General features: G+C 50.0%; 1 protein-coding gene across 2 annotated transcripts in view; it reads right to left on the bottom strand.

Moving 5' to 3' along the window:
* The window catches only part of pyd (zonula occludens-like protein polychaetoid), a 298,483-nt gene that overhangs the window by 2,171 nt on the left and 268,608 nt on the right, over positions 1–27,704 (bottom strand). For both annotated transcript variants that reach the window (XM_055070109.2, XM_050177563.2), the window contains exon 20: positions 8,999–9,055. In XM_055070109.2, coding sequence (XP_054926084.1) covers positions 8,999–9,055 — 57 coding nt within the window. The remainder of the gene's footprint in view (positions 1–8,998; positions 9,056–27,704) is intronic.

Raw genomic sequence — 27,704 nt, 5'->3', positions numbered from 1 at the left:
TTTTACATGCAGGTGGCATTTCACGGTGAATGCAGCTTGTATGAATACAATGTCTGGGCCTACTACACTTGCCTGTATCTTCCAGAATAAGTCATAGGTACACCTTATATGTGGTATTATCAGAAAAAATGTAGATTTTTTATGACAGGAGCAGTGGAATTATTTTTCATTACAATAGCAAAACAAAGCATGCATGCACAGTGCATTGCTTCAACAGAGAGCATCACTGCTTCACTGCAGTAAAATTGACATACCTTTGTCTGGCATTGCCAGATGAAACACATGCTCCTAACTTATTCTGGGCTAAACAACCAAGTAATCCACCAAGACGTGGTATTAACTGAGAATATGCCACCTCCATGTCAATTACTTCAGTGGTGTCACTTTACAAACTCATCATTTCTGTCAATTGATTTCGAAAGCTTGAATGTTGGTTAAAACACACTGGTGGGCTAGTTGGTTTGAATCCATGATAGAATGTGTAAACGCAACTGAATGAGGACATAAAAGTTGCAGCAATGTGCGGCTACTACAAAAGCTATACAAGGTGCAGCTTAAATTTTTGGAACCCATGCTGCTCTCTGAACAATGCATTTGAGCACCAAGCATCAGCACTAGCTCAGCTTTGTAGCCTACTTGTTGCCACACTTGTTCAGAACACAAAGTTCACCTGACCTTTTGTGCCATGCTGCATAAGCAGAACTCGGCAATTTCCCTGAATGACTCCAAAAATGAACAGTGATGGTGCATTCAGCCAAGACTGATATGCAAGCGTTTGTGATGATTCAAGAACAAAGAGGGCAATAACATTTTGAGGCCAAACCAAGTCATAGCTTCACTGAGGACATGCTCCTACGCGACATAACACCTGTCGTGGTCAGTAGAATTATTCCTACCATGTTTCATGATCGAGCAAGTGGTAACAAATTTTAGCTAAATCATTGATTCACTGTGTGACTGCAAGAGATCCTAATTCCACGGACCCCATGAACGTGTACAGTACAGTACACGTACAACATGTACGGTATATTACAAAAAGCCCCAGAACAACGAAAGTAATTTCAGCATCTCAAAAAAAAAAAAAAAAAAGGGAACCAATTGGACAGGTTTCCAGCAAAAAGCATTGCATGCACTGAGACAGCTCATCCTACAGAGAAGCTGCTGAAACAGTACAACATCGGCGTAATCGGCGACGAAAGTGTACAGGATGGGGTTCTGTTAATATGCAGACTCGGCCCAACTCATCACCTTGATGCGCAAGTAAGCCAGCACACATGAAGAGGAATGATATGGAGAGGTCCAATGCCACGAGTGACTGGCCTGTGCTTCTGCACATGCAGCCTGCCAAGGAGCCTCCCTGCCTGATGTCTACTTCTACGCATACTTTGGTTGATGAAGCACCAAAGGTTGACTGACAGATCATACCGATGCTGCGGTCCCTAGTGAATGTAATCAAAGAATTACTGACAACTATTGCAACTCTAACCGCTTGAAGTGGCCTGCAAATGCTGGACACACTGAGCCCAGTCCTCGCAGCCCTCGAGTAGGATCATGGCTGACAATCACCAATCGTTCCACAAAGAGGTCACAGAAGCATCGATTATCCAGTGGAATGTCAGAGGTCTGAGATGTCAGATGCCTGATTTTTGTCAGTATGTATACTCGAACTGCTTCCCAATCATCGTAATCTGTGAACTGAAATTATCAAACCCAATCCAGCTATCCGGCTACGAGTCAATCATGTCATCATCCTACAGCGAAAGCAGCGAGGTTGTGTTTATTTGTTGGGAGCTTACCTACGTCGTTCAACATGTGCAGCCTCATGATGAAAACCAGTCTGTTTGCCCGACTGTTAAGAAGAAAAAGCTAGCCTTTACACTAGTGGGTACCTACTTGTCCCCCTCAACCCGGTTTGATAGCAAGACACTAGAAGACATCTTGACAGCAACCCCTGGTCCATGAATGATCACAGGAGATTTTGATGCCCACTACCCTATTTGGGCAAGCTCCAAAATTAACGCAACGGACCAGCGGCTGGCTTCATTTGTATTCGTTCATGGATTGTCTCTGCTTAATGATGGGAGCCCTACCTTTCTGTGAGGCTCATCGTACAGCAGCTGCTTAGGCTTGGCTTAGGCTTCGCTACTCGTGTCAAGTGGTTTTTAGACATTGAGATGCATGGGAGTGATCATATTCCCAGTTATCTTAAGATCAAAGGGTTGGCCAGCTGTCATTCGCCAGACGCAATCTGGCAAATTGATTGATCTACATTCGAAACCAGTATGGAAGAAGCTTGTTGCAAAGGCCTCCCTTCTGGCCTTCAACAAGCGATCAAGGAAGCAATGCAGAATGAGATGTGCATGCTGACATGTGCTCCAATGTTCTCAGAATCTGACGTGGAGTTGGAGCTACTCCGTGCGATTCGTTGGCATGCAGAGCATAGATACTGACGCACAAAGTCCATCCATGATCTAAGACACACGCAAAAGAAGATCCAGCGCTGAATAGACAAACTGGAGTCTCAACGTTGGGCAAAATTTTGTGAATCCCTAGACCCCCGAAAACCTCTCTCCTACATATAGAGAACCGTGCGACACCTACGTGTACTTCCTGAACAATGCGTGCCATTCAAAACCTTGGCGCTTTTCCGATGTCAAGAGGACGTCGAGGTAGCAGATTTCTGCAGGAAGATTGCAGGTCAGCCAGTGTACACAGGCTCCCTTGGTATGGACACTCATGCATGGACCTGCCTTTCACCACTGAGGAGCTTGATGCGGCTTTTGCTTTGTGTAATTGCTCATTGTTGCATGGACTAGATGGCATATTGTACAACATCTCGTGCCTTCTGGGTGAACGAGCGTGAAAGGCGTTGCTGGATATATTCAATGAATCCTGGCGGGATGAAAACATCCCTCAAGAATAGAAGACAAGCCATCTGGTACCATTCTTTAAACATGGCAAGTCGCCACTAGAACTCACGTCATACCAGCCCATCGCACTGGCTAGTTGCGTAAGGAATGCTATGGCCAATTTTCGACATCTCCGCTGCTCCATTGATAATATCATCGATCTGGTCACTTACGTTCAACATCAAAAGAGATGTAAATGGTTATCTGTAGCCCTGTTTCTGTACACAAAAGGAGCTTATGACAATGTTGCTCTTGAATCGGTTGGTCTTGGTGGCCAAGTGTACTGGTGGACCTGCAACTACTTATACATGAGGTCCTTTTTGTGCAGACCGATGACAGTCTGACCTCTCCGCACCACACACACCGTGGTGTTCTCCAAGGTCGCGTCTTGAGCCCCACACTATTCAATCTTGTCCTTGTTGGTCTCGCAGAACACATACCAAGTGCTGTCCAGATATCCGTGTCCAGATGTCAGTGTCCAGCTATAGCTAACTCTGTCCAGCTATCAGTGTGCCGATGACATATGCATGTGGACATCAGGTGTAACACGTCCTCAGGTGCGTGCGAAGCTTCAAAAAGCCATGACTTCAATATCGGCATATCTTGGCAAACAAGGTCTCCAGATTTCACCCCGAGAGATGTGCGCTGGTCGCGTTTACGCAGAAGCCAAGGATGTCCGACACCATACATATCAATGAGAAAAATCTGTTATGTCAGGAGGCACAGATTCTTAGGGGTGATCATTGGTTGAGACCTCAGCTGGAGTCCCCATGTGGCCTATATGAAGAAATGCCTAACGGCCATTTCACATTTTTTTCCAATCTCTTGGTGAGAAAACGTGGGGTACCACAGTACAAGCGGTGTTACAACTCTACAGGACTCTGTTTCTTGGGTACCTGAGGTACAGATCACCTGTACTGAGCAATACCTGCAGAAGTAACATCCGCACAATTGAGAGTGCATAGGCGCAGGCACTCAGGGTTTGTCTTGCATTGTCACGCTGCACATCAGCAGCAGAGACAATTAATGATAGCTCAAGATTACCCAGTCACAGCTCATATGACATTGGAAGTGCTCAGAACACACATCAGGCATGTTGCCCGCACCCCTTTCTACCACCTCGCCGTGCTACTGAAAGTCTGGCCCAGTGCCTCTTTTTACCAGGAGATATCGGCGTACCATGACTGCCTTCCTAGAGATTATACGCCTGCCGAGAGGCTCCTTGCACCTCCTTGGTGTTTAGCTCGCCCACAGGTTCGACTCTCAGTACCGGGAATTCAAATGAAAGCAGGACTTTTGTCGCCAGCTCTCAAGCAGCTATCTCTACTCATGCTGCACGAGACATACAAGGACCATCTCCAGATTTACACTGATGGCTTGACAACTATGGATGGATCTACAGGAGCTGTGATCTTTCCTGGAAAGGCCATGACCATTCAGTTTCAGACAACTCACTGGACAACGTCGACTGCTGCGGAGCTTGCTGCACTTCGCAGCACACTTCGCATGATCCATGAAGATCTACCCCAAAGATGGAGCATAATCACCGACTCTAAGGCAGCCCTGGATTGTTTGCAATCCGCTCTACATTGTGAACCAGAGGACCAACTTGTACTAGAAATAAGGCAGTTATATCACCAGCTAGCAGAAATAGAACATGACATCACTTTTCAGTGGCTCCCAGGCCACTGCGGCATCAAGGGCAATGAAAACGCTGATGAAGCTGCTAGGCGGGTTCACAAAGATGCCGTGAAGGAACCCGTCCCCCTATCAAGAACTGACGCAGCAGCAAAGCTTCGCATACTAGCGCGTGATGCCACATGATCCATGTGGAACAAGCCAACTTTATGACCTACTTGACTGCACCACGTGGACACATCCCTCCGACTACGCATTCCATCTGGACTATCCCGAATCAAAACAACTGTTCTCTGCCGACTATGGCTAGGAGTGTCTTTCACGAATGCATTCGCTTGCTGCATTGAAATGACTGACAGTGCTGCCTGTGATAGTTGAGGCAGCGTGAAAACAATTGTACACATCCTCTGTCATTGTCCTTGCTACAGCTCCCAGATACAGTCACTTGTGACAATGTTGGCATGCCTCGATGACCGGCCGCTTTCTGAGCAGACGATCTTGGAGTGTCGGCTGATGCACCCTTCCCACTAGAAGGCAGTGAAGGTGCTACTGAAGTTTCTCCGGTCAGGCGACTTGCTTGAACGACTGTGACACTCCTGTGTTCCTTTATGTGTGTGTGTTTTTCATTTTTTTCCTTTCCCCTCTCCAACTATGTTCATGTGCGCGCACTTTTTTTTTTTTTTTTTTTTTTAAGACCTTTCTGTCTCTCCTTACCCCTTCCCCAGTGCAGGCCAGCAAACTGGATAGCTAGGTATCTTCCGGTTAACCTCCATGCCTTTCTCCCCTCTTTTATCTATGTGCATCAGCATCAGTATGCAAAGCCCTCATGCATGTTCTCAAGTTTTTGTGTGCCATAAGCCATCTTTACAATAGCAAATGTTACATGTGTACTCTTGCTCTGTGAGGTGAACAGTTACGCAGTTCAAGGCAGAGCCCACATCTCAATGTTAGCTGGCCTGACAATCTGCAAGATGTGGTATTAAGGCACACGTCTTTGTAGCTAAGCATTCAGTGTGATTGCCACAAAAAATGCTATCTTTCAGCTGCAGCATGAATGGTATAATTAAACTTACAACTGTGGTAAGCTGCATCTGTCAAGTGGTGACAACTGTGATTCTTCTTGCTCAATCATGGTGCAGCACCTTTTTGCATGCAGTGAAAGTTGCATTCAGTCTTCTAAGTTATTTAATGAAATACTGTCCTCTGTTTAGTACTGGCCTTCAGAGGTTCCTTTACTCCACAGCACTCGGCTCTCATGACCCCTCAAAATGGCACTGCAGTCAGTGGATACTGAATGACGGATTTCTAGGGCTTGCAAATCTTAACAAGGCTTGCTGCTGTGCTAGTTGGTTTGTGGTATGTAGTAAAATTAAATGAGCACAAAAGAAGAAGACGGAACCGACTGAACAACACCAACACTCATGAGCAACATGACTGCTTGTGTTGTTCAGTCTTGTATGTGTCCTTTTTTAGTGCTCTTCTAATTTTGCACTCTTCTCTTTCCCCGAAAGACCGCTAAAATGACTTCTTAGGACAGGTTCAGCGTAAATTATACAATTCTCGCCCAAATGTAGCAGGGCAATGCAGACTTCATCTCTTGGTATAGTTTGGCACAAATTCTGCAACAATCACAGTGCTGGTTTATTGTTTCTGACAACTCAGTGGTTTTTCTCAGACCCCAATCAACAGCCAATGCCCTGCTCCTTTCTTTATTCTCTCTGCAATGCGCTTATCCAAAACCTTTGAGGCTGCATCTGACAAACGCATCCTACAGCAATGAAGCAGTGGTGACACGACAGGTGTTAACTGCTACTTCGTAAAAAATCTGGAAGGGTGTGCATGCATGTGCCCAACAGCTGGTGTCTACACAGGCCATCCTCATGCTTCACATGTCACTGCTGACATGGCCTAAAATGGAAGAAAAGCAGTGCTTAGAAAGCAACAGGAGAGTACAAGCATTCTGTTATGCACCTCTATATGTTCCCTTCTGCATACAGAGAATTATGCTAACATATAGAGAAAATAAATTTGGCTGGCATGTTCCTGATAGCATTGCCTACAGATTTTTTTTGGTCAACATTGTCGCTAGATTTTCTCACTGCATTCAAAAAAAAATTTCAGTTTGTCTCTGAGGAGTACTCACACACGAGGTAAAAATCTACCTCCCCAGTGCAAGGGGAGCCCACCAGGCGTTGATGACATCACGCATTTGTCAGGAGGCGTGGCCCCACAGATTGGGGGAGCATTCCCTCCAGAGTTAAAAACACTCCCTGACAGCCACGGAGGGTGCCAAGCCTTTGCGCATGCATCTGCTCGATGGCAGCATGAGACATTGTGGGCAGAGAGAAAGGAAGGTTCGCCGGAAATGACGTCACGACCGTCCCTCCTCTCATCCCTGGGACGCGCATGATTACGGCCCTTAAAGTCCCATAAAAAGAAGTGACAAGCATCACATTTTATCATTTAGCTCCTTGGCGCTTGACATCACCAACAGCACACAAAACTCGATCCTGTCTGGCCAGGCCACACAATGGAGCACCGACTCTAGCAAGCAGAATTTTTATTTTGGAGCTCAGATGTTTCAATGGAGCTCATAAAGTGGTGCCTTAATGAAATTTAAGCACAAAGATTACAGACATGTAAATCTGCACCTATGATAAATATAGAAATTTTGTAAATAGCATCTGCTAGAGAATGTGAATCAGACAAATTTGATATATGAGGCTTATGTGAAATCGTTACGTTTATTAGGGTTTTGTAAAAGTCTGCTTCAGAAATTAGTGATGCAGTTTAGATGTCTCAATAAGTGCAGCTTACAAAATTGTGATGTCCATTTCGTTGCCGAGTTACAGAGCTGTAAACTAGGAATTTTCTTTCTTTTTCCAAAACTCAGAAATTGACAGACTAGAAGAAGAGTCTGCTTCCTACTGTATATATTGTCTTTTCTTTTAAATGCAACAAACCTCATCAAAAATGTTGCAGTTTCACCCGAAAGGCGAAGCACCGATCGTGATAGCAAATTAATGTATAGCTGTACGAAGTAAGGACAGTAGTTTTAGCGGCTGTATAGACTTGTAAACATTCGCTTACTAACTAAATTAACAATGATAGAATATGTAAGCATGACAGAATGAGTACATAGGAAGAAACAGACACACAGAGACAGCACTGTCTTCGTATGTCTGCTTCTTCCTATGCCCTTGTTCAGTCGCACTAACACATTCTATTATGAATTCAAACCAACTAGCGCGCCAACGCGTTTCAACGAAATTAAGCAGCATGGTGTCACATATGCACAGGTAAACATGAACACAGATTGCTAGATGAGCGCGGAAACTTGCTGTCAAAATTCTGAAATGAGGAATCATGGCAGCAGCAAGCGAATTGACCTTCAAGCATATCTCGGTTGAATGTGAACGAAACGTCGAAAGCAGAGCACATACGAAGCTACCGGCACTACTGTACACTCACTCTGGAAACATCGCAGATCACTTTGAAGAGGAGGCCTGTGCGGGTGCGCACTTTGGCCACGTCGCAGATTTCTTTCAAGACACACGAGCGCCGGCAACGGCCTACAGCGTCCCCCTAAGGCGTCTACTATGGCGTCCCCGATTCACGTGGCAAACACCGTATTAGACACTGCGGTTGTCTCTACTCTGCACAGAGCGGTGGGCAAGGAGGACATCGAGGCACCCTAGCAGCCACCGGGGAATGCCCTTCCTCCCTCGCCTGAACCCCCTGCCTTGCACATGACAGGATAGGGCCCGCATCCATGCCGCGGTATTCGCTCGGGCATGCGAGATTGAACTGTGTTCGCTGGCTGTTTTCCCTTGCACATACAGCATATGGCGTGCAGCGACGGTTTTATAGCCCTTGGACTTTATACAGAACTTCACGGCAATGTTGATGGCAGAAATGCACCTGGAGTGTCCATATAATTGCTATAGCAATAAGACGGTGCAGTGGATGCCAAGGAAAACAATTTCTCTCTTTCCATGTATTTAGAACAGGAGTCCCCAAAGCAAAGCTTTACTTTATCTGTCATTGATTAAACAGCAGCACACTTGTTGAGAGATAAACTTAAATCGCATAAACATGAACACCTTCTCCTGTTGCCTTTTTGCTTTTTAGTTGTATGTTTTAGTCGATGCTTTCAGCCTTAAGGTCTTACCCATTTGATGTGCACCTCCAGACCCTTCCCCCACCCTCCTTTTCATGCGCACATGTGTTGCTTTGAAGCATGACCATAAATGAGCCTTGCGCAGCAATAAACCTCCAGTTGTAGAAAATGAGCACTCGTGTGTGTGTGATTCATTGTTCGTCTATGTCTCGGCAAGTGCGTTGAATCGATAATGACAATCCAGGTACCCCACCAATACCTCTTGAGCTCTGAAATGCCACTGCTGGGGCAGCATGCAGCCTGAGCTGTGCCAACAAGTGCTGGGACTCACCTAGGCTGGTATGGAGCCCTCTGCAGTTGGCTGGGAAGGCTTGGCCGTTCGGGGGTCCTGCACAACAGCAACTGGACACTCTCAGAGAAATTACAGTCGAAGGGACATCCAACTATACTCAGTTTATCACTGCAGCTGAGAGGGGCCAGTATGGTCATTAAAAGAAAAAAAGCTGGGCTCTCAGTGCACATTTTAACCCAAAACTTAATTTGAAATTGCTGCCTCTACAACCTTTCCACTGACAATGACCGGTATTTTGTCATGGCTTGGGGACATCGAGAAATGTGGGGCTATACTTGCAGACAATTTTTTTATGGCAATGAAGAGGAAGGTACGAGGATGGAGCCTCTGCACATGTGTGCTACCGTGCCAAGTAGTCTCGCAGCATTTGACAGCAATTCTGGCTTCTTGAAAGAGACGCTGACTTAGCGTAGCTTCCACATGCAACAATTTTGCATTTTCCCAGATGCAAAAGAGAAAAGCAGCAACATAAGTGAAATTTAACACTCACTGGTGTTTTCTGTCTTAATTGGTAGTTGTAAATAACGTGTTTATGATTTTTCCTTCTCAGCTTGAAACTAATGCATATGAAAATATCAGACTATATTCAGGAGCACTCTCACTTACGCGCACTTTGTCTTCGTAGCGTTCCCTTCACTGCCACAGAAAGTTGCCCACAGGAAAAAAAAAGGCTGTGTCGTCTGCTCCGAAACATTCCGAAACCATCTGCATGCCATGCTCAACACTCCGGCATCTGACTGCACAGCAAGGGTGTTGCTGTTGCATTGTGCCCACAATTTTTCACTTGTGCAATTAAAAACAACACAAAGCGGAGAATATCTGCAGAAACCATCTTTAGCTGACCACCAACCAATATGCACATACGAAAACGAAACACACATATAGACCACGCAAGATGCACTTCATTTCATCTCCTCTTAAGTGTTGGCTCACTGCTGTATAGTTTAACCGTGATATATATATATAGAAAGCATTCAAATGCCAAATTTCTATGACACCATATGCACTGTTGCCACCTATCATTGTGTCAGAACTTTGCAGTGCACCACCCTGATGAGCCTCATGGTCACCTCCTACTACGTACTACCCCTGCCTACCAGACCACTGGCATTGAGTCTAGGCAACATGAGTCCAGCTGAGAGGAAGAACACACCAGCGCATATGAAATATTGCAATAAAACATGCAAGTTTTGCGGGTCCCTGCGCGGGCGGCAGCGGGTGGCCCTGGGGGGCGGTCTGGGTCTGAGTGCGGGCGCTCCTTGCAGACGGTACTAATTTGTTTCTTTCCGGAGGCAGTTTTCAGAGAGCCTTCTAGTGCCTTTTCCTCCCACTAACTTGTCTGTCCAATTATTCATTTCCGACATTTACAAGCATACCTCTGCCTTGTTTCTTTAAAAATTATATATTGTTTTTTTCTCTAAATTAATTCTGAGTTGCCTCTGCAGCCCCTTTTCATTTGTTTTCTATTAGGCTTTATGCCCGTTATACCTCAAAGGTGGTGTGGGTTTCCCCCAACTTAATTTTTCCTTTTCTTTTTTCCAACTGGGGGACATAAAAAGCAAATGATGCCCTCCTCCATGCACAGTTCCACAACATGAGCGTCTTCATGAGAAAAAATAAAGTCATCCCAACCAGTGTCGTAGCCCCCAACGTCGAAGTCAACGACGTGCAGCCACAAATCGTCACCGGACCGATATCTTCGGAAGCATCACGCTCGACATCAGACACTACATCGATGAAGCTGGCCTTGCAGAAACAGTTCTGCACGCAAGCGGTCGTCACCTTCACCCAGGCCGCCTTCGCCATCTCAACGGCTGAATACAGTGAAACTTGAAGCGGCCATATGGCGGCTGGGAGGTCAACAGCGATGAGCAAGTGCTCCACAATGATGCACCTATACGATGCCTTAAATGCGCGTATTATGCCCAAATTAAACGGCTGCACTTTCGGAGTGGTATTGGGTGGCAGGAAAAGTAGTGTAACTGCTGTTGTGTGCTGAGCAGTTGTCGAGCACGAGCAGCACGTGCCTTCCTTGCCTCTGCATGTCACGGTCAAACTCGCCCAGCCACTCTGCGACTGCGCGTCATCCACACCTTAGTATTGTGCCTGTAGCGCACAGGTACATAGCTCCAAAAGCAATGCAGCTTCTTTGATTATCCAATTACAAAGGGCACGTGCCGGTCGCTGCCATGCCCACTTTACTGTGCTTGGTACCAGTACATGAGTCGCCTTTCTTGGCGTGCGTCTTGTCTGACAGCATCTAGTAAAATAATGCAGGTTCGTCTGTGTTATACACGTCCTGCTCCGTGTAGCTTGCAGTAATGGCTCGGTTTCTTACAAGTCACATGGCAAGGTCTTGGTCACTTACCAAAGCCGCCTCACCGACAATCAATTTAAAAACAATCCCACGTCATACTTTGCATCGATGTAGCCAGCCATTGCCTCGGCAGAAGTCAGGAAAATCTAACAGGAACGCAATGTTTTTGGCTTTGCCCAGCATTATTGGTCCACTTATCGGAATGTTGCGAGCCTGCGTGTCAGCGAGCGACATGGGCCACTTGTGTCTTGGCAGCTCTTCTACCACTTGCCGTGAGGCGAGCTATGTTATACGTGACTTGCGTGAGTCTGTTAATAATAACAAACGGTCCATCGTAGGTGGCCAAAAGCTTTTGGCATAACCCGCGTTTCCGTACTGGAGTCCACAGCCAGACTAAATCACCAGGGCGATAGGTTACCGGATGGTGGCGAATGTCGTAGTGTGCTTTTGATCTGTCCTGCGATGCCAAAGTGTGCAAATGAGCAATACGACGAGCTTCTTCGGCAAGGCAGAGAGTCTCGGCGACATTGGGATTTTCGTGACTATAGAAGGGGAAAACAGTGTCGATTGTGAACCGGGGTGGCCGTGCTTACAGCAGGAACAAAGGGCTAAGGCCGGTAGTCTAGTGCTTGGCGGTGTTGAACGCGTACGTGGTAAAAGGCAGTACGTCATCCCAGTTCTTGTGGTCGGATGAAACATACATAGGTAGCATGTTTACAATTGTTCGGTTGGTGCGCTCCGTAAGCCCATTCGTTTGTGGATGGTATGGTGTCGAGTGACGCAAGTGGGATTCACACAAACGAAGCAGCTCCTCTACGACGTCCGCTGTGAATTGTCGTCCACGGTCGCTGATGATCACGCGAGGCGGACCATGTCGCAGGATCACATATTGCAGCAGGAATGTTGAAACGTCAGTGGCAGTTGCGGAGGGCACGGCCGCCGTCTCGCAGTAGCGCGTGAGGCAGTCGACGCAAACAACTATCCAACGGTTTCCCTTGGCTGATTTTGGAAATGAACCTCCGAAGTCAATGCCCACTTGTTGGAAAGGCGTGCTTGGAGGCGGGATCGGCTGCAGCAGACCAGCTGGAGCAGTAGATGGCCGTTTGTGGCGCTGACACTGCATGCAGCTGGCCACATACGTCTCAACAGACTGTCGCATTTCAGGCCAATAAAAGCGTTCCAGAATCCAGTAGAGCGTCCTCGCCGAACCTAAATGGCCAGACGTAGGGTCATCGTGCATAGCACTCAGAATAGCTGTGCAAAGGCTCTCCGGTACCACTAGAAGGCAACGTGCGCCAGTGCTGGAAAAGTTCTTCTTATATAGGAGTCCATCAGGTACACAGAAATGGTTTGCTGTCGTTGAGGTGGTCGCAGCCGTGAAGAGCGGTGTTAATTTATCGTCTTTTCGCTGTTCGGCTTTGAAGCAGTCGAAGTCTGAAAAACGCGGCGACACAGAAGCCACGAGGTGATCGAAGTCGTCGGTGTCACAGTCCGTAGTGCTAAGTGGCATACGCGAGAGGCAGTCTGCATCAGCGTGTCGTCGACCGCTCTTATAAGATACGGTGAAGCTGTATTCTTGCAGTCGGAGCACCCAGCGCGCAAGGTGCCACAAGGGTCACGAAGATTCCCAAGCCAACACAATGAGTAGTGGTCGGTGACCACTGTAAAGGGGCGTCCATACAGGTAAGAACGAAACCGCTGAACCGCAAATATTACCGCGAGGCATTCTTGTTCTGTGACAGTGTAATTCTGCTCGAGCCTACTTAATGAGCGGCTTGCATATCCAATCACGTGTTCGCGGTCACCGTAGCGCTGAACTAGGACGGCACCAATACCTATGCCACTGGCATCCGTATGGAGTTCCGTCGGAGATGAAGCACTGAAGTGTTGAAGAACCGGTCGTGACGTCAGCAGGAACTTCAACTGTTTCACGAAAGAAGAGTCACATTCCGGAGTCCACTTAAAGGGGGTGTCCTTTCACAGCAGGCATGTCAGCGGATACGTGACGTCGAATTTCGGAATAAATCGGCGGAAATAGGAACAAAGCCCCAGAAAACTACGGAGCTCCTTGACAGAGCACGGTGCACTGAACGCTTCAACGGCTGCTGTTTTCTGGGAATCAGGGCAGATGCCATCCTTGTCGACAAGGTGCCCAAACACAAGGGTTTGGCGTTCACCGAAGTGACATTTCTTAGAGCTTAAAACTAGACCAGCGTTTCTGATGCAGTTCAGGACAATATCCAGATGCGAGTTGTGTTCGCTGAAGGTGCGGCCAAAGACGACGACGTCGAGGTAGCACATGCAGATGTTCCGCTTCAAGCCGCGCGGAACAGTGTCCGTAAATCTCTCGAAAGTTGCCGGAGAGTTGCACAATCCAAATGGCATCACATTAAATTCGAAGAGCCCGTCAGGGGTTACAAAGGCAGTCTTCTCCTTGTCGTCAGGATGCATGGGAATTTGCCAATAGCCGGATCGTAAATCTACTGAGGAAAAGTAAGAGGCAGAATGAAGGCAGTCTATTGTGTCATCAATACGTGGGAGTGGGCACACGTCCTTTTTTGTTACAGCATTCAAACGGCGATAGTCGACGCAAAATCTCCAAGATTCATTTTTTTTTTTTAACAAGAATCACTGGAGCTGCCCACGGACTCGCTGACTCTTGTACAACTCCCTTTTTCATCATTTCGTGCACTTATTCGTTGATAATCTGGCGCTCTGATGGTGAAACACGATATGGCTTTTGTCTAATCGGATTTGCCGAACCCGTGTTGATGGCATGGCGCGTCCGAGACGCAGGGATTGCAGATATTTTGTCCTGCGCAAAGTCGAAAACCGTAATGTGCTTCGAAAGCACACTCAATAACGTTCGGCGTTCACTCGTGCTGAGCGATTTGTTTACCATCGACAAAAGGGCCGTTTCCGAACTGTGGCCATCAGGTTCTTCCGGCACATCTGTAAGTTCAGCCACTGATAAGGACGCGTGTTCCCTGGCGAAGGCTAATTCCATGCCGTCTGGTAGTATAACAGGTTCCTTAGAACAGTTTACGGTCCATAAGCCAGTGCGTCCGCCTTTGATCGACACCACACAATGTGGCACCAACACACTCTTCTTCACACAGTTAAAGTGCATCGGTTCTACGGCAGCTTCGAAGCTGTCGGAATCGGTGCCGCAACAGACAACGGGAACGCAAACGGTAGATGATGCAGGTATGACCGTATCACCACAAACACATAGTGTAGCTTCGCGATCTACAGGTTTCTCCAGGAGTCCTGATGGAATCCTACCACTTATGAATACCTTCCCTGTGCGGCAGTCGACAGTAGCACCACACTCCTGCAAGAAGTCCATGCCGAGAATAACATCATGGGTCGACCGAGGAATAATTACAAACTCTGTCGTAATAACATGGCCTCCCAAAAACATGTCAGCACTACACACACCAATAGGTCGCAACGGCTCGCCACTCACTCCACAGAACTTTGAATCTTCGTCCCATTTAAACAAAACCTTTCGTCCTAACACGTGTTTAAAAGAGACACTCATGACCGAAATTGTTGTGCCTGTGTCCACCAGAGCCATTACAGGGACATTATCTAAAGAACGCGCACTTTGTTTTTCTGTCACTAGGTATTTCTGTCAGTAGCACGTCTCCAGTGACCTCACCTCCATCGGCCGCGCTAGCTAGTTTTCCGGTGACGAAGGGGACATGGTGCAACGCAGCGGTGAGGGAAAACGGGGAGCACAACGTTGCGGTGGGGGTGTCAAACTCCTGTCTGATGCCGGGGAGCGATTCCGGGAGCTTCTCGGCCAATACTCATCGCCAGATGATACGTGTGCTGGCCACGGGGCACCGTGTGGCCGTTCGGAGGGCCGAGAAAACTCTGAGGGCTGGCCATACCACGTGGTCATACGCTGGTTGCAAAACCGCGATATATGACCCGGGACACCGCAGGAATGACACACCGGGAGAGGTCGAAACCTTGGTTGTTCGGCGATGAAGCGGATATTATCATTTTCTCGCGTGTAGTGGGTTCATTCGTGGCGTGTGTCACGACGATACATCGGCCGTCGAGGAGGCGTGCGTTGAGCGCGTTGGTCATAGCACGGAGTCGGAGGGCATGTTGTCATCCTCGACTGTGGGGCTGCGCTGTACTCTACGGCCACTGTGGTAACCATCGGTTGCCAAGGGGTTGAATGTGGCATTGTCCTAGCCTCACGTGAGGTGTACACGCCATGGTGGTCAGCAGTTGAATGCAACAACTCCTCGCGGCGGGAAAGTTCCTCGCGGACAATCTGTCGGATGGTGGAAGGGAGGTCGAGGCGAGCACTCGTGTCTACACTGGCAACCGTCGTAACGTTTGCCAACCGACCAAACTTCCGCGCAATCTGACGCATCTTGAGCGTTTCAAAAGTTCCGCAGTGCCGAATGACGTCAGACACAGAACTGAGGCTCTCCTTTCCAATTAGAAAATTGTACACATCCGCAGCCACTCCTTTCAGCAAATGTCCAACTTTATCTTCTTCCGACATGCGAGCACTGACCACCTTGCACCACTTTAACACTTCTTCGATATATGTTGTGCACGTCTCACCTGGTAGCTGCGCCCGTTGCGACAGTGTCTGCTCCGCACGCTTCTTTTTGGCGACTGAGTCCCCAAAACACGCCTTTAGCTCGTCAACAAAATGTTCCCACGTCATAAGCGCGTCCTCGTGGTTCTCGTACCACACGAGGGCGGTATCAGTCAGGGAAAACACCACATTGGTGAGCTGAGCGGTTGCATCTCACCCGTTGGACTTGCTCGCTCGTTTGTAGTGGACAAGCCACTCGTCGGCATCTTCCCCCGCTTTGCCTCCGAAGGTGGCTGGAACTCGGTAGTATGGCAGTGGACTGCTAGACGCTGCCCTCGGAGCGGCTCCTTCTTCTGGCATCTCGAAGACGGTCATGGCTGATGGCGGGAGGCCGGCAAGTCGACGGCTTCGACGAAGCTGTGGCAGTGACGGTGCCGTTGTTGTGAGCGGTACCCCGCACCTCCACCACTTTGCTAGGCGCGAAGGAGACCGTTTTTAACCCTTACGGATGAAGGGGACCGTTTACTTTAGGTCGCGAAAATGAGCGCAAGAGCGGCCAGCTGGTTAATCAACTCAGCATCGTTCTCTTCTTCCTTCCTCTACTCGGGACCGCAAGCATGTTTACTGGTCTTCGTTTTCTTGTTACACTAACGAACAAATATGAACTGGAGACTATTTACAAAGTGTATTTACAAAGGATAATGCAGCGCTAGCCAGTTCAGCCGACAGCTTGAGAGCCAGAGAGCGTTCGTTGTCTTCGTCAGGGGGCCCGCATGCATCGGCCACAAGAGACACGTAGTATGCTTGTATCATTATCCTCGACAGCGGAAGCACCGTCCCGGTGCATCTAAATATTGGTGATAAAAGTTGAGTAATATGGTTTGAGGCGTGCGACATGCACGTCAGTGGAATTCGGGGCAGATGCGGCACTGGCACTGACTGGGGCGATTTCGGACGTCACTGGAGTCACAGCACGCAGCACTTGATATGGGCCTGTGTACCGAGACAGGAGTTTTTCTGACAGGCCGACATGACGAGTCAGGGACTACAGGAATACCAGAGATCCAGGCGAAAAGTGGACGTCTTGGTGTTAGCGATCGTACAAACGTCGTAGCTTTTCTTGTGCGATCAGGAGGCGAGCGCAGGCAATATTGCGGGCTTGGGCTGGCCTGGTGATGGCGGCAAGTGCATACTTGCTGGTCTCTGCTGCAGAGGATGGGAGAGATGCGTCCAGTGGCAATGTAGGTTCTCGGCCGAACAACAGAAAGAACGGGGAATAACCAGCAGTGTCGTGACGCGAAGAATTATACGCAAAAGTGACATAGGGTAGGCCAAGGTCCCAATCAGTATGGTCGGACGAGACATACTTGGCAAGCATGCCTGTTAGGGTAGATTCAGACGCTCCGTGAGACCATTAGTCTGTGGGTGATAAGATGTAGTCAGCTTGTGCTTGGTTGAGCAGGACTGCAGGATGTTGGCAATGACTTTAGAAAGAAATGTCCGACTACGGTCAGAGAGCAATTGGTGTGGAGCGCCATGCTGCAGAATCACGTCGCGTAAAAGAAAATTGGCGACATCTGCGGCACAGCTTGTTGGAAGTGCTCTGGTGATCGCGTAGCGTGTGGCGTAATCTGTTGCCACAGCGACCCACTTGTTGCCAGATGTGTATAGAGGGAAAGGGCCAAGTAAGTCCAAGCCAACACGAAAGAACGGCTCTGAAGGAATGTCGAGCGGTTGAAGGCACCCAGCAGGGAGCGTCGATGGTGTTTTTCGGCGCTCGCATTTCTCAGACGTCTCAACGTATTTCCAGACGGAGCAGGCAAGGCCTGGCCAAAAGAAATGTGGGTCAATCCGGTCGTAGGTGCGCGAGATGCCAAGGTAACCTTCCGTTGGTAAATGGTGAAGTTCTTGGAGAACAGCTGACTGGAGGTGCTTAGAAATGACGAGGAGTAGGGCAGGACCAGGACCGTTGGGATGTACATTGTGGCGATATAATACACCATCCCAGAGAACAAACAGGTGAAGGGACGAATCACAAGACGACGATTCCAAGCCATCGGTGTTGGCGTGCAAGGTGGCATCACGCCGTTGCTCGTCGGCAACGCGTAGCAGCTGCGAAACAAAGAAAACGCAAGCATCAGTATCGGGGTCAGGGTCGACAGGTGGTTCTCCACTGGATAGCGTGATAAACAGTCTGCGTCTTGATGTAATCGGCCTGACTTGTACACAACTGCATAGGAATATTCTTGCAGCTGCAGAGCCCAGCGACGAAGCTGGCCGGTAGGATCCTTGAGTGAGGAAAGCCAGCAGAGCGCGTGGTGGGCCGTGATTACAAAGAAGTGCATGCCATACAAGTACGGGCAGAATTTGGAAACCACCCAGACAAGAGCCACGGTCTGTAATCGAATAGTTGCGCTCCGCTGCTGTGAGGAGGCGGCTAGCGTAGGCGATAACACGATCTTGACCCTGTTGGCACTGAGCTAAGACGGCTCCAATACCGTGACCACTGGCATTGGTACATACCTCTGTAGGAGAGGACGGCTCAAAGTGGGCCAGTATAAGTGGAGTGGTGAGAACGTTGGTGAGCTGGGCAAACGCGGCAGTTTAAGCGGGGCCCCACATAAACGGCACGTCCTTCTTCAGAAGATCAGTAAGAGGTCGGACAATAGATGTGAAGTCTTTAACGAAGCATCAAAAGTAGCAGCAGAGTCCTACAAAACTTCGGACGTCTTTGACACGCTGAGGTACAGGAAAAGATGTGACAGCACGAATTTTCTTTGGGTCTGGTTGAATACTGAAAGCGTCGTCGAGGTGGCCCAGCACCGTAATCTGCCGACGACCGAAGTGGCACTTCGATCAATTTAGTTGCAGCCCAGCCTCACGGAAGACAAAGGTCTATTGATGAAAAGTCTTTGGCACTGTAGAGACAATCGAGGGCGTCGTCAATGCGAGGCAAGGGGTGGACGTCTTTCTTGGGAATGCGGTTTAGATGACGATAATCTACGCAGAAACGCCATGTGCCATCTTTCTTTTTAACAAGTACCACGGGCGATGCCCAAGGGCTCGATGAAGGTTCAACAAAACCTTTGACAAGCATCTTGTTCACTTCATCTTGAATAACCTCACGCTCTGAAGCAGAAACTCGATATGGCCGGCGATGAATCGGACTAGCATCATCAGTATTTATGTGATGCTTCACAATTGAAGTCTGGCCCAATTGGCGATTGTTGAGGTTGAAGATGTCGTAGTAGGAACCCAAAAGGCGGCCCAGAGCTGCTGCTTGCTCAGGCAATAGGTCCTTAGCAATCATGGGTCGAAATGTTGCGTCAGGGCAAATAGCATCCTGTGAACATGGTGAAGAACCTGAGCAGACGTCAATTGAAAACGTTGTGAGGTGGTCATCTCCTATAGCACACAGCGTTGCAACCGAGATGTCTTGGAGTAGAACTTCCTTTGACAGGTCAAAATTGACGATGGGGAGGCATGTCCAGTTATCGGCGACAGTGACGACGAAGTGGAGCACAGTGATATTGTGCATTAAAAGGACATCAGGAGCAGTTGTGACGACGTAATCACCATCGGGCACAGGAGAAGATGATAGCAAATCGACGAAAGTCAAGGCTTTAGGCGGCAGGCGGACGAAGGCGGTTGTACTAAAGTTGTTCGGCAGTTCGGCACGAATATGCACGAGTAGAAGAAGTTCGAGGCAAAGGGTACCGGCAGAACAGTCGATCAAAGCTGAATGTGCCATAATAAAGTAGAGTCCGGTCAAGGCTGGTCATGGGGACAATTGGTAAGCGCTGTAAAGAGAACAGGCACGTGGCGGTTGGCGATACTAATACAGGAAGTACACATTCCAGTGATGTCAACAGTGCTACCATCAGCCGTGCGTACGGCTCGAGTAGCAGGAGGTGTGAGAACGTTCCTCAGTCGATGACGGAGGTTACAACTGATTATGGACACCTGGACTCCAGTATCTATGAACGCCATCAAAGGGACACTGTGGATGTGAACATCCAGCAAGTTCTGGTTCATTGGGAGCATCAATGGAGGATTTCTACACGACGAAGATAATGCAGCACTACCCCCAGGAGCTGCATAGTCTAGTTTTCCGTCTGGGAGGGTCCATAATTGGTCGGCGATGAATAGCGGCGTGGCTGGGGCGACGGGGACCAACGGCGCTGAGGTGACAGCGAGCGAGCACGACAACTGTCATCGACGGATACACCTGAGGTAGGAGGCATACGGCGAGGCGAGTAGCGGCATGGGTCGGCATATGGGCGAGGAGATGGGGAAAGGAAGCTCGAATACAGCTACGTCCAAGAGCTGTGGCAGTGGCGAGCGACGTGGCCAATGTGGAGGCAACGGAAGCAAATGGGCTTGTCGTCCGGAGCTCTCGACTCAGTAGGGTTGTGGTATCTGGGAGGGGAATACTGATCGCTGTGAGGCGTAGGTGTCGGCACCGGTCGGGCGTCAGGTTGGGAGACGGAGCAGGCAGCAGGAAAACTGAGGTTGGTGTAGTATAGTGTCTCCTCCTGTCAGATCTCTGTGTCATCGTACATGTATGTTTTGTAGTTGTTTAGCTAGATGGCGCACCCCCCTTCTGTCATGTGACAAGCTTGGACCAATCGGGAGGTGTCATCTGGCATGTGAAGCCTTTATAAGTAATAAACGGCCGCGGGTCGGTCGAGTCTTCGTTCCCGTTTTCATCGGGAGCAGTTAGCTCCGTGTCTCCTTCCCTGCGCCGGCGCTAGCCGCGCGTTCGCCTGTCGGGGCCCCCCGCTTGCCTGCCGCTGCCGACACATCTTTTGGCGACGAAGATGGGATTCCCGCAGCGGTTCCGACCGAAGCCCCGGGAAACCAACGAGCTTCGTAAGTGAAGCGACCCTTCCCGTGTCCGCACGGCAGGCAAACGCCGCCGACGCACTTGGCGTCGCGAGGCTTCCGAGCCTAGGCCTTCTCGCCCCCTTTGTTCGTCCTTGCCCATTCCTGTGGCGAGCTCTGGCTTGCCTCCTGCACTGTCTCCTGCACGCTACCCGGCATGGCTTTTACGGCGAACCTTCCCGTTTTTCTTGAAGTGCCCGGCCCACCGTTAATCCCTTGGTATCGCTGAAAAAAAATTTTTCAGGCCCACCTCGAAGCGGCCGGCGGTGGCGACTGGACGGACGCGCGACGAGCGTCCGCGCTCGTCAGCGCTCTCGGGCGTGAGAGACACCGGAAGTACTTTGCAGACGAGGAGCAGGAAGCAGCAAGGCAGTTAACCGGCGCAGCATCAGCGTCAAGTGAAGCAGCAAGGCAGTCGACCGGCGCAGCGTCAACGTCAAGTGATGTGGTCCCGCCAGCGTCAGAGTTTCCGAGACTCTTGGAGCGGCTTGACCGGCTGTTCGCCGCGTCAACAAATGTCCTGGCGGAACGGCACGAATTCACCAGTCGAAAACAGTTCGAGGGAGAAGGATTCCTGGAATTCGTGACCGCATTGAAGGAGAAGGCGGTACAGTGCAACTTCGCCGCAACCTATGATGAGCGCGTCCGAGACCAAATCATACATGGGGTAGCGAACGTCAGCGTTCGCGAAAAGTTGCTGGCTCATGGTGAAACCCTGACCCTGGACAAGGCAGAGGAAATTGGACGCTCGTTAGAAGCCCTGCATCGAGCGAACCGCGCATTCGACTCGGAGAAAATACAAAGAATCGTGGCAGCCCAACTTGGCGCTCCGTCGACGAGCCAAGATGGCCGACGTAGTCCGGGAGGCCATGACGATGGCCGACTTCTTCCGGGGAGCCGCCAAGATGGCCGACGTAGTGCGGGAGGCCATGAAGATGGCAGACTTCTTCCGAGGAGCCGCCAAGATGGCCGACGTCTTCCAAGAGGCCGCCCAGATGATCGACATTTTCCGCGAGGCTCCTCCGGGACCCGCAATGAAGCACAGGATGCGAAGGACCCTAATTTCGAGCATAGTTCATGCGACCGCTGTGGCAGCACGAAGCATATTGCAACGTACAGGAATTGTCCAGCAAGGAACCGGCGGTGCAACGCCTGCCACACGTTGGGTCATTTTGCATCAGTATGCCGAAAAACCCGTACTGTCCAGCACGTCTCTTCCGCAGAGACGCGGTCTTCGTCAACTTCCGCAGGACAGCCGTCCGCGTCTGTCTTGACGGTGAGCACCTTGGAAGCTAAAAGGGATTTACAAGTCCCGGTCGTGGTTAATGACGTCGCCATGCGGCTGCTCGTGGACACAGGAGCGTCTGTCTCATTGATGACGGCCGGGGATTTTGGAAAGCACTTTGGTCGACAGCACAGACTGTCAAAAGCAGCAGTGGACCTGAGGAATTTCTCCAAAAAACGCATCAACATTCAAGGCCTTTTCCAAGCCACTGTCCAGTTTCTTCAAAGGTCGTGCTCAGTCACGTTCCATGTAACGTCCACAGGAACATCACTGCTGGGTCTTGACGCCATCCAGCGCTTGGGGATACAAATCGACGGTACTTCGCTGACATGCTGCCTAGCTACGCTTCCTCCAGTATAGAGCCCCACAGGTGTGCCTCCGGGTTTTGATCACCTCTTCAGTGGCGAGTTGGGACTCGTCAACAACTTTGTGCACCGAATTCATCGGCAGCAAGATGCGAAACCAGTATCTTCAAAGTTGCGCCGACTACCCCTGGCCCTCCGTGACCAGGTCACACATGAATTGCGACGTCTCGAGGACTGCGACGTCATCGAGCGCGTCGAGGCTTCCGAGTGGGTGTCTCCACTCATGGTGGTGCGCATGAAGGATGGAACCATGCGGCTCTGTGTAGATCTACGGGAACAGGACAGTCTTGTGTCTCAAGTTCAAGAAAGGGTCTTGCAGAAACAGTCGCAGACTAAACAGTATGTAGACAAACGTAGAGGTGCTCAGGCCACTCGTATAAAGGTGGGAGACATCGTCAGACTAAGATTTATCAGGAAAGGAATTTTTAAGTACAGTAAACCTCGTAAAGTCAAGGCCCAGATAGGACCATCTACTTTTCTACTCAGTGATGGGCAAACGTGGCATGTGTCTAAGTTAACCGTAGTGATGAAGGATCCAGCAGGTAGTACATTGTGTACAAGTGATAGAGACTTTTTGTACTCATGTTCAAACTTGGATAGTCATTCCGATGACTTGTCTGTAGTGACAGTGTCTTCTCATAGTCATAAGCTTCAGTTAAGTTGTGCGTCTGACTGTATCACTTCCGAGTCTACACAGTCAGCAGTCGTCTCTGATTCCGTTGGGGAATCGGTAGCCTCCCAGGACTTGTTGGGACGTCGAGAGGAGCTTCCTGGGCAACCCTCTCCAGCTTTGAGCGACAACCACATTCAGTTTTCCAACCAGGGGGAGGTAAATAATAGTGGGACGACTGGGTCTTTAAAGTCGACCGATACACGTTGCAACCCCCAAAGTTCTTCTGAGGTACGCACGCGTCCTCATCGTGACAGAAAACGGCCTCCGTGGCTCGATGATTTTGTTTCTGTAGTGTAGAGTGTATTTCCGTCTTCGAAATGCCACGGCCTTGTTGTGACATTTAGCAGACAGTCCACATGTTTCATTAACACAGGTATAAAATGTGCTCCTTGTTGCGGTGCAGTGAGTTTTGTGCCGTGTTCCTTGTCAGACTTTGAGTGACTGCCTGTGTTTTGGTGCCCAAGACTGGTGCACGTGTATGTGAACTTGGGCAGGGACGGATTGAATTTGTTGTGGACTTAAGTGCGTGCTTTGTGTGTGACTGGTGCGTGTGTGTGAACATGGGGGGGAACGAACTGAAATTGCTTTTGGACTTAAGTGCGCGCCTTGTGTGCGCGTTTCACTGTATGCTTGCTTTGTTTCCAGGGGGGGATGATGTAGTATAGTGTCTCCCCCTGTCAGATCTCTGTGTCATCGTACATGTATGTTTTGTAGTTGTTTAGCTAGATGGCGCACCCCCCTTCTGTCATGTGACAAGCTTGGACCAATCGGGAGGTGTCATCTGGCATGTGAAGCCTTTATAAGTAATAAACGGCCGCAGGTCGGTTGAGTCTTCGTTCCGGTTTTCATCGGGAGCAGTTAGCTCCGTGTCTCCTTCACTGCGCCGGCGCTAGCCGCGCGTTCGCCCGTTGGGGCCCCCCGCTTGCCTGCCGCTGCCGACACAACAGTTGGCAAATTCTTGCTGCACTACTGCCTGAATGAGAGAGATCGCTGAGGCTGGTTGGTCAATGGTGGAGTAGAGTGGGCGTGGATGGAACGGCGCAGCACTCGTAGCCTCGAGTTGGCAGCAAACAATATGGGTGACGTGCTCATTTAAGGGTGGTCAAGCGGTAAGGTCGATGCAAGACAACATCGCAGCCGTGTTAGGGTGCCGGGAGAATTGTGGAATGATGCGGTGGCTTTTGGTGAGCTCAAAGCGGCGGCATTCCTTGACAATGACGTCGATGGTGGACACATTGTTGAAGATCAACAAGCTGAACTCGTAGTCCGCGATCCCCTTAAGTACATGGCCAACTTTATCAACCTCGGCCATTTTGTCGTCGACTCTTTAGCAAAGAGTGGGCACGTCTTGTATGTACGAGACATACAATTCAGTAGAAGACTGAACTCGGGTAGCAAGCTCTTTTCTAGCAGCCAGCTGCTGATCGGTGGGATTTTCAAAGAGGTCGGTGAGCTTCTCCTTGAAAGCATCCCAGCTAGAGATCTCGACCTCGTGTGTCCAGAACCAGACATGAGGAGTTTCGTCCAAGTAGAATAGGACATTCGCTAGCATAATGGTAGGGTCCCAGCAGTTGTTTTGGCTAACACGCTCACACAGGGTGAGCCAGTCCTCAACGTCGACGTTATCTTGGCCGGAAAATATGCCAGGATCGCGGGGGTTGATAACCGTAACGTACGTGATTGGTGTGGTCACAGGAGTAGAAGCAGACGAGGTGTCATCACGGGGAGCCATTGCGGAAAGCAGGACGGTGCGGCCGCTGCGGAGCTCTGTGGCGAGGATGGGGAATGGTGCCCTTCACCAAAATGTTAAGTGAACGAAGGAATAAGAACTGGAGACTATTTACAAAGTGTATTTACAAAGGATAATGCAGCGCTGGCCAGTTCGGCCGACAGCTCGAGAGCCAGAGAGCGTTCGTCATCTTCGTCGGGGCGCCCGCGTGCATCGGCCACAAGAAACACGCAGTATACATGTATCAATATCGACAACTGTGGGGCTCTTCCAGTACACATGCTTAGGTTTTGCGTGGCCTCAACCCCAGCCATTTTTCAGCGGGAGGTGGACAACCTTTTCAGGGCCATGAGGCATGTGGCAGTATACTTGGACAACATCCTGGTTACCAGCGCCGACAATGGGGACCACCTGCACAACCTGCACAATGTCCTGGCACAATTGCAGGACGCCGGTCTCAAGCTCAAGCTGGCAAAGTGTGTCTTCCTGGCACCCAGTGTTGAGCACCTGGGACATGTCATTTCTCAGGCCTGCCTGGCCCTGGGCCCCCGCAAAGTTGATGCTGTGTACAAAGCGCCTAAGCCCCATAACATGAAGGTGCTTCAGAGCTAGCTCAGCCTCATCAACTTCTACAGGAGTTTCCTGCCGAACCTGTTATATCTACAGCCACTCCATCTTCTGCTTCAAGATGGTCAGCAGTGGGTCTGGAAGAAGAAGCAGGACATGGCCTTCCAGTGCAGCAAGGAGCTAATCACCAAGGCTCCAGCACTGGTACACTTCGATCTGGCCAAGCCTGTCATCTTGACCATAGATGCATTGCCGTACGGCATGGGAGCCATCCTGGTACACTGGGACAAGGATGGCCAGCAACACCCTGTGTCGTTTGCTTCTCGTTGGCTTCATGCTGCAGAGCAACGTTACAGCCAGCTGGACAAGGAAGGCCTGGCCCTCATGGTTAGGGTTGAGCGCTTTGACCACTACCTGTGGGGCCGGAAATTCAAGGCATTCACGGACCACAAGCCGCTGTTGGGGCTGCTGGGGCCTGACAAGGCGATTCCTGTGCAGGCATCACCTTGAGTGATATGCTGGGCCTTCAGGCTGGCAGCCTACAGCTACCAGCTGGTCTACTGTCTGGGAAAGGACCTGGGACCTGATGCCCTGAGATGCCTGCCCCTGCCAGAGGTGCCTACTGCTGTTCCAGAGCGTGCTGAAGTGTTCATGATGGAGCTCGCGAACTCAGAGGCACTCTCCAGATCTGCGATGTCGCAGGCGACCAGCCGGGACGCATTCCTGTCCCAGGTGGTCAAGGCGGTGTCCCGAGGGGATGTGTTAGTGCAGCAAGCCTACAGCCACAAGGCCGCTGAGCGGAGCCTGCAGCAGGACTGCATGCTCTGGGGTTCCAGGATGGTGACCCCACAAAGTCTCTGGTCCGGGGTCCTGCAGTTGGTGCATGTGGGCCATCCTGGCATGGAAAAGACAAAGATGATGGCCCGGTCCCACGTTTGGTGGCCTGGCCTGGACCAGGACAATGCTCACATGGTGCCGAGCTACCAAGTTTGCCAGGAGCTTCAGCGGGCCTCACGTCATGTGGAGATCACCGCCTGGCCGTTCCCAGAGAGACCCTGGTCCCGCCTGCATGTGGATTTTGGGGGCCCTTCAAAGGCCAGCAGTTCCTGGTGGTGGTGGATGCCTTTTCGAAGTGGGTGTGGGTTCTGCCTGTCACCACTCCATCAGCAGGCACGACCATTGCGGCACTGCGACAGGTCTTCACCACCCAGGGGTTGCCGGATGTCATTGGGCTCGACAATAGTCTAGCTTTCACCAGCACAGAATACCTGACCTGGCTAACGAAGAACAGAATCCCGGGTGATGGTTCCATCGTAGCACCCTGCTTCAAAGGTGCAGCCGTGCAGGTGGTGCAGACCCTCAAGGACAAGCTCAAGAAGAGTCAGGCTGGGGATTTCTGGACACAGATTGCCCAGATACTGTTCCAGTGCTGGACCATGCCCCATTATGTCCCTGGCCATGCCCCCTGTGAGCTCCAGTTGGGCTGGATGGTTAAGACATGCTTGGATGTCTTGAGTGTGGACCTCCTTTTGTCTGAGTCAGGGGCTCTGGTCTTCACCAGAAACGTCCATCCTGGCCCACCCTGATCCACCGGACAGGCAGTATCTCCTGCCAGTGCTTCATCGCTGCTCATCCGCAGCCCGGACGGGACCACGTGGCACTGGCCCGCCGACAATGTTAGGCCTCACCTCGAGACCCAGCTTGCACCCTGGGCCAACACTTCAGAAGTCTAGCCTACAGGAGGCACTCACTACTTTTGACTGAAGAGGTTAAGAAACGATGAAGCTACCTGCGTCACCAAATTCAGACAAACGTTGACAAGCAAAACAGCACGTGTGAGGGGGACATATTCTAACAGGTGAACTTTATGAGCGCGCCTTTCTGCACACTTCAAAAATCAAACCTCTTGTGCTAGGTGCTGAAAAAAGGTATTTATTGATAATAATGAAATAAAATAGACTTGTCTTTTCTTTACTCATCATGCATATATAAAATTGATCAGGAATTTTATTTTCGTTGAATGCATATAACTGTGTCTCACTTTAATTAAAAAATGCTTTTTTTCTTTCCCAATGTTTGTTCCCTCCAAACATTTTTAAAAATTTTTATCTATGAATACTGCGATTTTGTACACAAGATCATAGCAGGTGGGAAACATTGTGTTAAGATACATGTCGCGCTTCAAGATACAGAGTCGCGCTTCAATCGCTGCTCTCATAACCACTCTTGCTGATGTCGGTGACAATGTGTTCTAAAGCGCATTTGGCCCAAAGCCTCACAACCTATTTGGATTGA

This window comes from Dermacentor andersoni, chromosome 5 (assembly GCF_023375885.2).
Source record: "Dermacentor andersoni chromosome 5, qqDerAnde1_hic_scaffold, whole genome shotgun sequence".
Lineage (NCBI taxonomy): Eukaryota > Metazoa > Arthropoda > Arachnida > Ixodida > Ixodidae > Dermacentor > Dermacentor andersoni.
The sequence above is the reverse complement of the archived record's forward strand: the minus strand, read 5'-3'. Positions and strand labels throughout refer to the sequence as shown.